The 13,859-nt window shown below is 38.7% G+C and overlaps 2 protein-coding genes across 2 annotated transcripts in view; one reads left to right on the plus strand and one right to left on the minus strand.

Annotated features, from left to right (window-relative positions):
* The window catches only part of SEPTIN14 (septin 14), a gene marked incomplete at both ends in the record, with an annotated part of 572,766 nt that overhangs the window by 401,560 nt on the left and 157,347 nt on the right, over positions 1-13,859 (minus strand). The gene's annotated exons all lie outside the window — the stretch shown is intronic.
* Positions 1-13,859, plus strand: part of CRCP (CGRP receptor component) — a gene marked incomplete at both ends in the record, with an annotated part of 42,061 nt that overhangs the window by 6,871 nt on the left and 21,331 nt on the right. The window contains 3 exons of the mRNA XM_079718294.1: positions 1,671-1,707; positions 6,875-6,973; positions 9,522-9,616. Of these exons, the coding sequence (XP_079574420.1) occupies positions 1,671-1,707; positions 6,875-6,973; positions 9,522-9,616 (231 nt within the window). The remainder of the gene's footprint in view (positions 1-1,670; positions 1,708-6,874; positions 6,974-9,521; positions 9,617-13,859) is intronic.

The raw sequence follows: 13,859 nt of genomic DNA on the forward strand, positions 1-13,859 counted from the left end.
CGTTTAGGAGAACCTAATGAGTACCAAGAACTGTGTTACACTTTTAAAATTTGTTTCCCTTTCATCCTCAGAACAGCTTTATGAAGTAGGAAGAAGTGGTGGTTGTGGTGGTGGTAGCCCAGGCAGTAGTGATAATAGATGGTATTTATTGAGCACATACTGTGTTCCACGTACTTTACATGTTTCAAATCAATCCTGTAACAGTGTTAGAAGGTTGGTACTACAGTTGCCATTTTACTTTTTTTTTTAATTTTTTTTTTTTTGCGGTACACAGGCCTCTCACTGTTGTGGCCTCTCCCGTTGTGGAGCACAGGCTCCTGACGCGCAGGCTCAGCGGCCATGGCTCACGGGCCCAGCCGCTCCGCGGCATGTGGGATCCTCCCGGACCGGGGCACGAACCCGTGTCCCCTGCATCGGCAGGCGGACTCTCAACCACTGCGCCACCAGGGAAGCCCAACAGTTGCCATTTTATAGATGAGGAAATTTAAGCATAGAGAGGTTAAATAACTTGCCCAAATTCACATAGCTAATGGATGGTGGAGCTGGGTTTAGAATCCAGGCTACATTTCTAGGTACTGGTTATCTGCATTTTTTGTTTTCTATGGGGATGCTTAGCGGGGGTTAATTAACTCACTGAAACTCACATACCTTATAAGTGGCAGAGCTGGAATATGAACCCAGATTTGTCTGATTTCAAAACTGTATTCTTTTAAAATTGAAGTATAGTTGATTTACAGTGTTTCAGGTATACAGCAAAGTGATTCAGCTATACATACATATATTATGTACATATGTATTCTTTTTCAGGTTCTTTTCCATTATAGATTATTACAAGATATTGACTGTAGTTCCGTGTGCTGTACACTATACAGTAGGTCAAAACTGTATTCTTAATTATTATACTGTACTGCCTGCAGATTGTTAAAAACAATAAGTGCTTTCTGATGTAATATTGTAGAATGGATCAGTTGTAATTTAATACACGTCACATTGCTGTGCTCATTCATACATGAAAGGTGACGTTTTGCCTTGATTGACCATTGCCACTGCTCAACACCTGAACTCTACTTGTTGAGTTGATAGAAAAGATGAACACCTTGGGAGTTTTGTGGGTATCTGGCAGGATTCCATATGTTGCTGGAATTTCCAGTGGTGATGTTAGTGTTAAGGATTCCATTTCTGGTGATTCAACAGGAGGATTTGGCTGCCCAAAATGTCAATAGCTGATGGAAGGCAGATGGTACTGTAGAGAGGACATGGCTGTGGGATGAGGTGGCACTCTGCTTCTCCAGTTAATTCTAGCACCCTCTGTTTATTGACATCCCCCTACTCCTGTGGTTTTGCCCCCGTGTTCTTCCTGTAACTAACTTCCCCTAGATATCTGACTTCTCAACTTCTGCCTACTTGGACCAGGGATAAGTATAGTATTTTAATCACCTACTTGGTGATGGATGTGTGATATACTGTCACTGTTAAAAGGAGAGTTTGCTCTGAATTTGTCCATCGCCAGCTAAACCAGTAAGACTTAGGACGTTTCTCAATTTTAGGTTGTAGTCCCCAAATTTCTGAACTGTGCTACTGAATCTTGACAGAGGGATTATTTTGTAGATAATTTAATTCCCACAAAGGGACGTGAGCCCAGACTGATGATAATTTACTTTATTTTGCAGGAAGGATGCCAGCGCTGCGCTGCTCAGTAACTATGAGGTAAATAGCTTTGGACTATTGTGTTTTCCTCTCTGATCGTTTGCCCTTTGCTTCTGAAGATTATTCAGTTAGTTTTGGTTAGAAATGACTGAATTCATTTAGATTTGCTACTTTAAAATAGGAGAGATGGCACCATCTGGTGGACCTTGGAATAGTCTTAGCTTGGTAAATTATATACAGTAATTCAGGGAAGCTGGGAAGCCTTTAGTTTACTGTAGGCAACCTTCTCCAAATCCCAAAGATTTTAGATCTTCATTTGGGATGCCTTCCTGTGATGGAAGCATCAGTTTTGGAACTGTTTCTGTTTGCAGAAGTTTTCCATTAAAATACTTAACGCCCTTTCCTAATTACCACTCTTTAGCTGTAAAATGCTTTTATAAGTTATTATTTTGATCCTCATAATAGTCTCATAAGTTTTAACACCTTCAATTTGGAAGTGAGAGTTTAGTGACTCACCATTACGAATAATTTAGTAGGAAGTAACAGGTTTGGAATTTGGGGGCTTGAGGATTGGGTTGCTGGGGAAAGAAAGGAAAGAAGTTGGTGAGAGGGAGGAGAGAACATTATTTTTGCCTACCTTCTATTTTGCCTGCGTGTTGTTTGGTACTAGCAAAAGTATCTGATAGGTTAACTCCAGGTATAGAAAAAACCATTCATATATTCACTGTCCATTTTTCTTATGCCAGAGTCTAAACTCAGGAAGACTTATAGGAGATTTGAGTCTCCATTTTGTGATATATGTAGAAGGTAGTAGATTTAACCCAGTGGGCCATATTCTTTTCTTCCTAAAGGTTCATCTTAAATGGTTGCTGCTCATAATAGGAAGGAAATGGTTGTTGGTCAAGCCGTTGGCTTTTAGGAACCTCCTTCTCCAGCTTAGACTCTGGACAAGGTGTGTAATGTTTTATCCATTGGGAAAACATTGCATTAATTGGGTCTCATGCCCCTATTTCTGAAAGGAATGACAGGCAGGGGAGGGGTTGCGTTTTATCTAGTCGCTACTGTGTTTATGATCCTATGCTTCTCTCAGTTCTCTGGTATAATCTCTAAAACAGGAGAGAGATTTCCTCCCCGACCCTTCTTAGCACTAATACACACGTGTTTCTACCTTGTGGGGAAAATTTACTTCTAAAGTTATATAGCATTTTTTCTTTCTTTCTTTTTTTTTTTGTAAACTACTTTTATTGCTTGCTTCATAATTTTTCTTTTCCAGAAATAAAATAGATTTTCATGTTAGAGAAGCAAGATCTTTTTTAAAAATTTTATTTATTTATTTATTTATTTATTTTTGGCTGCGTTGGGTCTTCATTGCTGCACACGGGCTTTCTCTAGTTGCGGTAAGCGGGGGCTAATCTTTGTTGCAGTGCGTGGGCTTCTTACTGCAGTGGCTTCTCTTGTTGTGGAGCACAGGCTCTAGGCACTCGGGTTTCAGTAGTTGTGGCACACGGGCTCAATAGTACTGGCTCGCGGGCTCTAGAGTGCAGGCTCAGTAGTTGTGATGCACGGGCTTAGTTGCTCCGCGACGTGGGATCTTCCCGGACCAGGGCTCGAACCCGTGTCCCCTGCATTGGCAGGCAGATACTTAACCACTGCTCCACCAGGGAAGCCCTAGAAGCAAGATCTTTTAAATATATATATATATATATATATATATATATATATATATATATATATATATATATATATATATATATATATATATTTATTTATTTATTTTAAGGAAATTTTTTAAAATTCAGGTACAGTCAGCATACAACATTATATTAGTTTCAAGCATACAACATAATGTTTCGATATTTGTATATATTGCAAAATGATTACCACAATAAGTCTACTTAACATCACTCACCATACATAGTTACATAATTCTTTTTTTCTTGTGTTGAGAACTTTTTAAGATTTAGTCTTTTAGCAACTTTCAAATATGCAATACAGTATTATTAACTGGCGTTGCCATGCTGTACATTATATCCCCATGACTTACTTAGTTTATAACTGGAAGTTTGTAACTTCTGACCACCTTCATCCAGTTTGCTTACTCCCCCCGCTGTCTCTGGCAACCATTTGTTCTCTGTATCTATGAGCTTGGTTTCTGGTTTCGGTTTTGGTTTTGTTTTTGTTTTAATTTTTGGCCATGATGCGTGGCATGCAGGAACTTAGTTCCCTGACCAGAGATCGAACCCACGCCCCCTACAGTGGAAGCATGGAGTCTTAACCACTGGACTGCTGGGGAAGTCCCTTTTTTATTTTTCTTTTCTTTTTTAGATTCCACGTATAAGTGTTACCATGCAGTATTTGTCTTTCTCTGACTTCTTTCACTTAGCATAATGCCCTCAAGTGCCATTCACGTTGTCACAGATGGCAAGATTTCATTCTTTTTTATGGCTGAATAATATTCCTTTGTATATATATGCCACAGTTTCTTTATCCATTCATCTGTAAATGGACACTTTAGTTTATTTCCTTACCTTGCTATTGTAAATAATGCTGCAGTGAACATGGGGGTGCATATATCCTTTGAAATTACTGTTTTTGTTTTCTTTGGATAGTTACCCAGAAGTGGAATGGCTGAATCATATGGTAGTTCTATTTTTAATTTTTTGATGATCCTTCATACTGTTTTCCATAGTGGCTGCACCAATTAACATTCCCACCTATAAGTACACAATGGTTTCTTTTTCTCCACATCCTCCTCAATATTTATTTCTTGATTTTTTTTTTTTTTTTTGCGGTACGCGGGCCTCTCACTGTTGTGGCCTCTCCCGCTGCAGAGCACAGGCTCTGGATGTGCAGGCCCAGCGGCTGTGGCTCATGGGCCCAGCCGCTCCGTGGCATGTGGGATCCTCCCGGACCAGGGCACGAACCCACGTCCCCTGCATCGGCAGGTGGACTATCAACCACTGTGCCACCAGGGAGGCCCTTCTTGACTTTTTAATAATAGCCATTCTAACAGGTGTGAGGTGGTAATCTCATTGTGGTTTTGATTTGCATTTCCCTGATGATTAGTGATGTTGAGCATCTTTTCATGTACCTGTTGGCCATCTGTATGTATTCTTTGGAAAAATGCCCATTTTTAAATTAGATTGTTTGTTTGTTTTGCTATGGAGTTGTATGAATTTATATATTTTGGATATTAACCCCTTATCAGCTACATGATTTGCAGATATTTTCTCCCATTCAGTAGGTTGCATTTTGTTGATGATTTTCTTTGCTGCACAGCAGCTTTTTAGTTTGATGTAGTCCCACTTGTTTATTTTTGCCTTTGTTGTCTTAGCTTTTGGTGTTAAATCCAAAAAGTCATTGCCAAGACCAATGTCAGGGAGGTTACTGCCTATGTTTTCTTCTAGGAGTTTTATGGTTTCAGGTCTTACATCATCAAGTCTTTAATCCATTTTGAGTTAATTTTTGTGTATGGTGTATATAGTGATCTAGTTTCATTCTTTTGCATGTGGCTGTCCAGTTTTCCCAACACCATTTATTGAGGAGACTATCCTTTCCCATTGTGTATTCTTGGCTCCTTTATCATAAATTAATTGACCATATATGTGTGGATTTATATCTGGGCTCTCTATTCTGTTCCGTTGATCTCTGCATCTGTTTTAGGCCAATACCATACTGTTTTGATTACTATAGCTTTGTAATGTAGTTTGAAACCAGGGAGTGTGATGCCTCCAACTTTGTTCTTCATTCTCAAGATTGCTTTGACTATTCTGGATCTTTTGTGATTCCATACAAATTTTGGGATTGTTCTATTTCTGTGAAATATGCATTTGGAATTTTGATGAGAATTGCATTGAACCTGTAGTTTGCTTTGGGTAGTATGGACATTTTAGCAATATTAGTTCTTCCAATGTGTGAACATTTATGTGTGTCTTCTTCAGTTTCTTTCATCAGTGTCTTATAGTTTCCACCTTACAGGTCTTTTGTCTCCCTGGTTAAATTTATTCCTAATTTTATCTTTTTTGTTGCAATTATAATAAATAGGATTGTTTTCTTAATTTCTCTTTTAATAGTTTGTTATTAGTGTATAGAAACATAACAGATTCCTGTATGTTGATTTTGTATCCTGCAACTTTACTGAATTCATTTATTCTAACAGTTTTTTGGTGGAGTCTTCAGGGATTTCTATAAGTAATACCATGTCATCTGTAAATAGTGACAGTTTTACTTTTTCCTTTCCCATTTGGATGGCTAAATTTTATTCCTTTTCTTGCCTTATTGCCCTGGCTAGGACTTCCAATACTATGTTGAATAAAAGAGGCAAGAGTGGGCACCATTGTCTTATTCCTGATCTTAGAGAAGCTTTTAGCTTTTCACTGTGGAGTATGATGTTAGCTCTGGGCTTATCATGTATAGCCTTTATTATGTTGAGGTATGTTTCCTCTATACCCACTTTGTTTAGAGTTTTGATCATAGATGTTGAATTTTGTCAAATGCTTTTTCTGCATCTATTGAGATGATCATATTATAGAAAAATTTACTTTCAAATACTTAGAATATTATTTTTGAGAGCCGAGGAGATCAGTTATATGGTGTGTATTGGTAGGAAACACTTGAAATAGTTTATGTAAACAAATGAATTTGCACTATTTGACTTAGATAAAAGAGCATTTTTATTTTATTATTATTTTTAAAATTTATTTTAATTAATTAATTAATTTATTTATTTGGGCTGTGTTGGGTCTTTGTTGCTTTGCGCGGGCTTTCTCTAGTTGTGGCGAGTGGGAGCTACTCTTCATTGCAGTGCACTGGCTTCTCATTGTGGTGGCTTCTCTTGTGGAGCACGGACTCTAGGCACACGGGCTTCAGTAGCTGTGGCACGTGGGCTCAGTAGTTGTGGCTCATGGGCTCTAGAGCACAGGCTCAGTAGTTGTGGCGCACAGGCTTAGGTGCTCCGTGGCATGTGGGATCTTCCCAGACCAGGGCTCGAACCTTTGTCCCCTGAATTGGCAGGTGGATTCTTAACCACTGTGCCACCCGGGAAGCCCAAGAGCATTTTTAAAAAGTCACATTCTTCTCGGACTTATTTGCTCTAATGCAAGAGTTTGGGGGAGGGTTTATGAGAAGAAAAGAGATATTATTCTCTTTATCTTTTAAAATCATTGACCTTGGAATAGATACATTTCTCAGATTTATTTATGGAAATCTTTTGTATATTTCTTCCTAGGTGTTCCAGTTACTAACTGATATGAAAGAGCAGCGTAAAGAAAGTGGAAAGAATAAACACAGTTCTGGGCAACAGAACTTGAATACTATCACATATGAAGTAAGCCTAGGTTTTTGGAAGGTCTACCCAAACTACCATTGAAGGGGGTTGGTTTATCTTGCTGATGACTGGCCACCGAATCATGACTACCTATTATCTGATTTGAGTAGGTTTACTGTAACCCAGTTTTTATCCTGTTTATAGAAGTGGAAAGAGTTTGGCCAATTGCGAGTGTTAACCAATTGCAAAGTCAGAGGAGAGACTAATTAAAAGTCTGCCATCACTTCTAATACCAACTGCAAGGCGGGGAGCCCCACGACCACCCTCAGGTTCAATAATTCACTGGAAGTACTCACGGAACTTGCTAAAAGCTATTATATTCACCGGTGCAGGTTATTACAAGGAAAAGATACAGATTAAATTTGGCCAAGGGAAGAAGCAAATGGGGCAGGTGCCAGGAGAAATACCAAATGCAGAGCTTCCATTGTTCTCTAATGTGGAGTCAGAGCACATTTCTCTTGAAATCAGTGTGTGTTAATACACACAGAATATTGCCAACCAAGGAAGCTCAGCCAAGCTTTGGTGTCCAGAATTTTTATTGGGGCTCCATTACCTAGGCATGATTGAATGATTGATTGCCTGTGTAATTCATGTTAGCCTCCAGGTCTACTGATACTGCATGACCCAAAGCCCCTACTCTAAGTCACATTGTTAAGACCATCCAGTAGGACATAAGGCCCCCAGGCAAAGATACTCCTATTAGATATAATGTTCCAGGAGTATGGAGATTACCTCCCAGAAGCTGAGGGCAAAGTCCAAACTCTGTTTTAGCGAAACCAAATTCTTTATTACAGAGAAAGTGATACTTTTTATGGTAGAAAACTTAGAAAGTACAAAAAAGCATAAAGAAGAAATCAAAAGTAATTCATAATCTTAATATCTAGTTGATAGTTTGTTGCATTCTCTCCCAGTCTTATGCTTAAGCTGTTGTATTTGTTATATGATGTTTGATTTTTGTATCTGTCATTTTGTTTTTTCTTGTTATTTGCTTTCAATTTTGATTTTGTCTTTAAAGAGGTTTAGATTTAACTCTTTTTAAATTTATCTTTTCAAAGACATTTTTAAACTTGCATTAAGGTATCATAATCTCTTTTAAGGAAAATGAGGAATTTAACACTTTTGTCACCATTCCTTCCCATCTGATTTTTTTCATTTAATTGTGTGTTTAGAACCCTACAGTTCATTTATTCATTTGTGTTCTTTCACATTATATAGTTCATCTCTTTCAAAGAAGGAAAAAAAAGATGGTTGGTAATTAGTTTTATACACATTTCAAACTATCAAGCACCCTTAACTACACAGTTAATTCGTTTATGCTCACTATCACTCTATTAATTTTTTTAAATTTAATTAATTAATTTATTTTTGGCTGAATCGGGTCTTTGTTTCTGCACATGGGCTTTCTCTAGTTGCAGCGAGTGGGGGCTACTCTTCATTGTGGTGCACGGACCTCTCATTGCGGTGGCTTCTCCTGTTGTGGAGCATGGGCTCTAGGCACGAAAGCTTCAGTAGTTGTGGAGCACAGGCTCTAGAGCACAGGCTCAGTAGTTGTGGACCACGGACTTAGTTGCTCTGTGGCACGTGGGATCTTCCCTGACCAGGGATGGAACCCATGTCCCCTGCACTGGCAGGCAGATTCTTAACTACTGCACCACCAGGGAAGTCCCCACTCTATTAATTCTTAAGTTCTTGCTTTTAATTTTTGGTGCCTTAAGGAAAGTTACTTTGGTAATAAATGTGCCCTTCTCATTTCGTGATACAGAGTACATGGTATCAGTGTCTTATTACTGATGCTGTTAACTTTGATCACTTGGTTAAGGTGGTGTCTGCCTGGTTTCTTCACTGTAAAGTTACTGTTTTTCCATTTCCATATTCTGTTAATTAGCAAAGAGTCACCTAGTCCAGCCCACATACCAGGGGAAGGGGGATAGGCTTCATCTCTTAAGGGAGGGATATTAAAGAATTTGAGGACACACATTAAAACTAGCACAATAATTAATAAATATTTTGGGGAAGCTGCTTTGAGACTATGCAAATATCCTACTTCTTAAGCTTTTGCCGATTAATTTTAGTATTCATTGGTGGATCCTTCCTGCAGTAATTATTCCTATGGTGCGATTGCCTAATGGTGATTTATTTCCCTCATTCTTTCTATGCTTAATTGTTAGAATTCTTTGTTAGAAAGAGTTGTTCCTTCTAATCCATTTATTGGGTCATTTATATATGGACTTATGGCTATTTATTTATTCTTTGGGTTCCCTGTCTATAAAAAATTGATACATGATAACACAGTTGTCAGACTGAGTTTTTTCTTTAAGATCAGAAAAGCTTTATTCTAAAATTTCAGTAATCTTTTTGTTCTAGCTACTGGTTTTATTTTTGAGGAATTCCTATTATATGAAGATTGACTCTGCTGAAGGCATTTGTTTTACAAAAGATTTTTGAAGCCAAATTTTAGAATACTAAATTATAGCCATTGCCTTCTCTTTTTGTCATTTAGGGTTGTTTGTCTTATGCTTGCCTTTCCCTTTTTTTTTTTTTTTTGTAGACATTAAAATACATATCAAAAACACCATGCAGGCACCAGAGTCCTGAGATTGTGAGAGAATTTCTCACAGCAGTGAAAAGCCACAAGTTAACCAAGTAAGTAAAAATAATCTTAAGTGGGAAAAGACTGACACATAATGAAAATGATAGCTTATAAAAATCATCCTCAGCAACTGTGTATTTATATTAGGTTGGGTTTTGAATTGTAATCAGTACACAGGGCGTAGGGTCATGGTATTGTATAAATTGATTGATTGCTGCTTTGGGTCTTCGTTGCTGTGCACGGGCTTCTCATTTTGGTGGCTTCTCTTGTTGTGGAGCATGGGCTCTAGGCTCGCGGGCTCTAGAGCACAGGCTCAGTAGTTGTGGTGCACGGGCTTAGCTGCTCCGCAGCATGTGGGATAGTCCTGGATCAGGGATCGAACCTGTGTCCCCTGCATTGGCAGGCAGATTCTCACTGCGCCACCAGGGAAGTCCCAGGGTCATGGTACTGTAGATGAAACAACTGAGACTTAGGCACTGGGATCCTTCTAGAGCCAGAAACAGAATGTAGTGGGCTTTTTAATCTCAAAAATCTTTCCCAAAAATCTTCCCATAACCCCTTCCCAGCATTCAGACTAAATTGGTTGAAAAATGGGATTCACAAATTGAAGTGCTTTTTATAAAGTTGATGAATTAAGTCATTTGACATTTGTGTTTGTTTGGGGCAAAAATGGCTTGATAATATTCTGTCTGCTCTTCTAGTGCCCATTTACTTTCTTGGTGACTTTCTTGAATAAGTTAAGTTTGTAGGAATTAAAAACTTTAAGAATTAGATCAAAAGTTTCCATGAGAAGAAAACTAGCCCATGTCTTTTAGAATTGATACTAGAGCTGATAAATCCAAAAAGCTTTTGTCACTCATTGAGAATAATAATTTTCTTTTGGAGGAAACATTTGGTGTTAGTTCAGGCTCACAGTTGATACACTATCAGTAAGCTAAGTGCCCTTCTCCCCTTGCCTCTCTTCTCTAAATGAACTCTGAAGACAAACATCTTTCAAATGTGTGCATATGTGTGCTTGTGTGTATGTGTACAGTTTGTTTTATTTTTGTGAGAAAATACACATAACATAAAATTTACCATCTTAACCATTTTTTAAAATTTATTTTTTTTTTTTGGCTGCGTTGGGTCTTTGTTGCAGTGCGCAGGCTTCTCATTGCAGTGGCTTCTCTTGTTGCGGAGCACAGGCTCTAGGCGCACGGACTTCAGTAGTTGTGACACATGGGCTCAGTAGTTGCGGCTTGCAGGCTCTAGAGCGCAGGCTTAGTAGTTGAGGTGCATGGGCTTAGTTGCTCTGTGGCATGTGGCATCTTCCTGGACCAGGGCTCGAACCTGTGTCTCCTGCATTGGCAGGCAGATTCTTTTTTTTTTTTTTTTTTTTTTTTTTTTTTTTTTTTTGCGGTAGGCGGGCCTCTCACTGTTGTGGCCTCTCCCCTTGCGGAGCACAGGCTCCGGAGCACAGGCTCAGTGGCCATGGCTCACGGGCCCAGCCGCTCCGCGGCATGTGGGATCTTCCCAGACCGGGGCACGAACCCGTGTCCCCTGCATCGGCAGGCGGACTCCCAACCACTGCGCCACCAGGGAAGCCCGGCAGGCAGATTCTTAACCACTGCGCCACCAGGGAAGCCCTACCATCTTAACCACTTTTTTTTTTTTTTTTTTTTTTTTTTGCAGTACGTGGGCCTGTCACTGCTGTGGCCTCTCCCGTTGTGGAGCACAGGCTCCGCACGTGCAGGCTCAGCGGCCATGGCTCATGGGCCCAGCCGCTCCGCGGCATGTGGGATCTTCCCGGACCGGGGCACAAACCCGTGTCCCCTGCATCGGCAGGCGGACTCTCAACCACTGCACCACCAGGGAAGCCCCTTAACCACTTTTAAGTCTACAGTTCATCTGTATTAAGTATAGTGTTCACATTGTGTGTAACCAATACCCAGATTTTTTTTTTTTTAATTTATTTGGTTGTGCTGGGTCTTTGTTGCAGCAGGCGGGCTCCTTAGTTGCTGCTCGCAGGCTCCTTAGTTGCATCTTACCGGCTCCTTAGTTGTGGCTCACAGGCTCCTTAGTTGCAGCATACGAACTCTTAGTTGCGGCTCGCATGTGGGATCTAGTTCCGTGACCAGGGATCGAACCTTGGCCCCTTGCATTGGGAGAGTGGAGTCTTCACCATTGTGCCACCAGGGAAGTCCCCAGAACTTTTTAAATCTTACAAAACAATCTGTATACCATTAAACAACTCCCCATTTCCTGCTCTCCCCAGCCCCTGGCACCACCACTCTGTTTTCTATTTCTGTGGATTTGACTATTCTATAGACCTAATGTAATTAGAATCATATAGTATTTGTCTTAAAAAAATAGTCTGAATATTATTTAATATTATTATCTTTTTATTTTAACCATTTTTAAGTGTGTAATTCAGTGGCATTAGATATATTTAATTGTTTTACATCTCTGCCATCCATCCACAGGACACTTGTTCATCATGCAAAACTAAAACTCTATACCCGTTAAACAGTGACTCCCCATATTCCACATCCTCTAGCCCTGGTAACCACCAATTTGCTTTATGTCTCATGAATTTGTCCACTTTAAGTACCTCATATGAGAATCATACAGTATTTTTTATTTTGTGACTGGCTTATTTCATTTATTATGTCTTCAAGGTTCATTGATATTATAGTATGTGTCAGATTTTCCTTCCTTTTGAAGTCTGCATAGTATTACATTTTATGTATATATGACATTTTGTTTATTCATTTATCAACTGATGTATACCTGGGTTGTTTCCACCTTTCGGCTGTTGCACATAATGATGCTGCTATGAACATGAATGTACAAATATCTCTTTTGAGACCCAGCATTCAGTTCTTTTGAGTATATACCCAGAAGCCAAGTTTGCTGGATCTTATGATAATTCTATTTTTAATTTTTTGAGGAACTGCCATACTGTTTTCCATAGTGTCTGCTCCATTTTACATTCCCACAAACAGTGCACAAGGGTTCTAATTTCTCCACATCCTCATCAACACTTCTTATTTTATCTTCTCCCTTTTGTTACAGTTGTTGTATTTATTACATCTATATATGTTGAAAATAGTGTTTAGCAGTGTTTTATTACTTACGTTCTATACTTCTACATATTTTAAAGAACATAAGAGGACAAAAACAGTCTTATATTTACCCAGAATTTTGCTATTTCTTTTGCTCTTCATTCATTCCTGTTCCATGTTTACTTTTTATCATTCAGCCTGAAGAACTTCCTCTATCGTTCTTTTAGAACAGGCCTGCTGGCTACAGTTTTCTTTCAAATGAGAATGTTATTATTTTCTTTCATTCCTGAAGGATCGTTTCACAGGGTTGAATGATCTTTTCTTTTAGCACGTTAAAGATGTTAGTTCAGTATCTTCTGATTGCCGTGGTTTCTGACGAGAAATCTGTGGTCATGCCAATATGTAATGTATTGTTTTCCTCTGACTGTTTTCAAAACTTTTCTTTATGTTTGGTCTTTGAAGATTTGATTATGATTTTTTTTTTTTTAGTTTATCTTTGCTGAGCTTCTTGATTATGTAAATTTTTGTGTCTTACCCAATTTGTGAAGTTTTGGGTCATTGTTTCTTTAAATATTTTTTTTCTGCCCCAGTGTCTTCCTCCTTTCCTTTCAGAACTCCAAAGACACGACTGTTAGAACTCTGATAATTGTTCTATAGTCCCCAAGCCTCTGTTTTTGTTGTTGTTGTTTAAAGACAAGGAAACTTTTTAATTGAAGTATGGTTGATTTACAATGTTGTGTTAGTTTCAGGTATACAGTATAGTGATTCAGTTATACATATATATATTCTTTTCCATTATAGGTTATTACAGGATATTGAATATAGTTCCCTGTGCTATATAGTGGGTCCTTGTTGTTTATCTAATTTATATATACTAGTGTGTCTGTTAATCCTAAATCCCTAATTTATCCCTCCACACCTTTCCCCTCCTTTCCCCTTTGGTAACCATAAGTTTGTCTTCTATGTCTGTGAGTCTTTTTCTGTTTTGTAAAAAAGTTCATTTGTATTTTTTTTTTTAGATTCCACATATAAGTGATATCATATGGTATTTGTCTTTCTCTGTCTGACTTACTTCACTTAGTATGATAATCTCTAGGTCCATCCATGTTGCTGCAAATGGTATTATTTCATTCTTTTTTATGGCTGAGTAATATTCCATTGTTACACACACACACACACACACACACACACACCCCACATCTTCTTTAACCATTCATCTCTTGATGGACACTTAGTCCCTTCTGGGACTCCC

The sequence above is a fragment of the Hyperoodon ampullatus genome (assembly GCF_949752795.1).
Source record: "Hyperoodon ampullatus genome assembly, chromosome: 14".
NCBI classification, from domain to species: Eukaryota; Metazoa; Chordata; class Mammalia; order Artiodactyla; family Ziphiidae; genus Hyperoodon; species Hyperoodon ampullatus.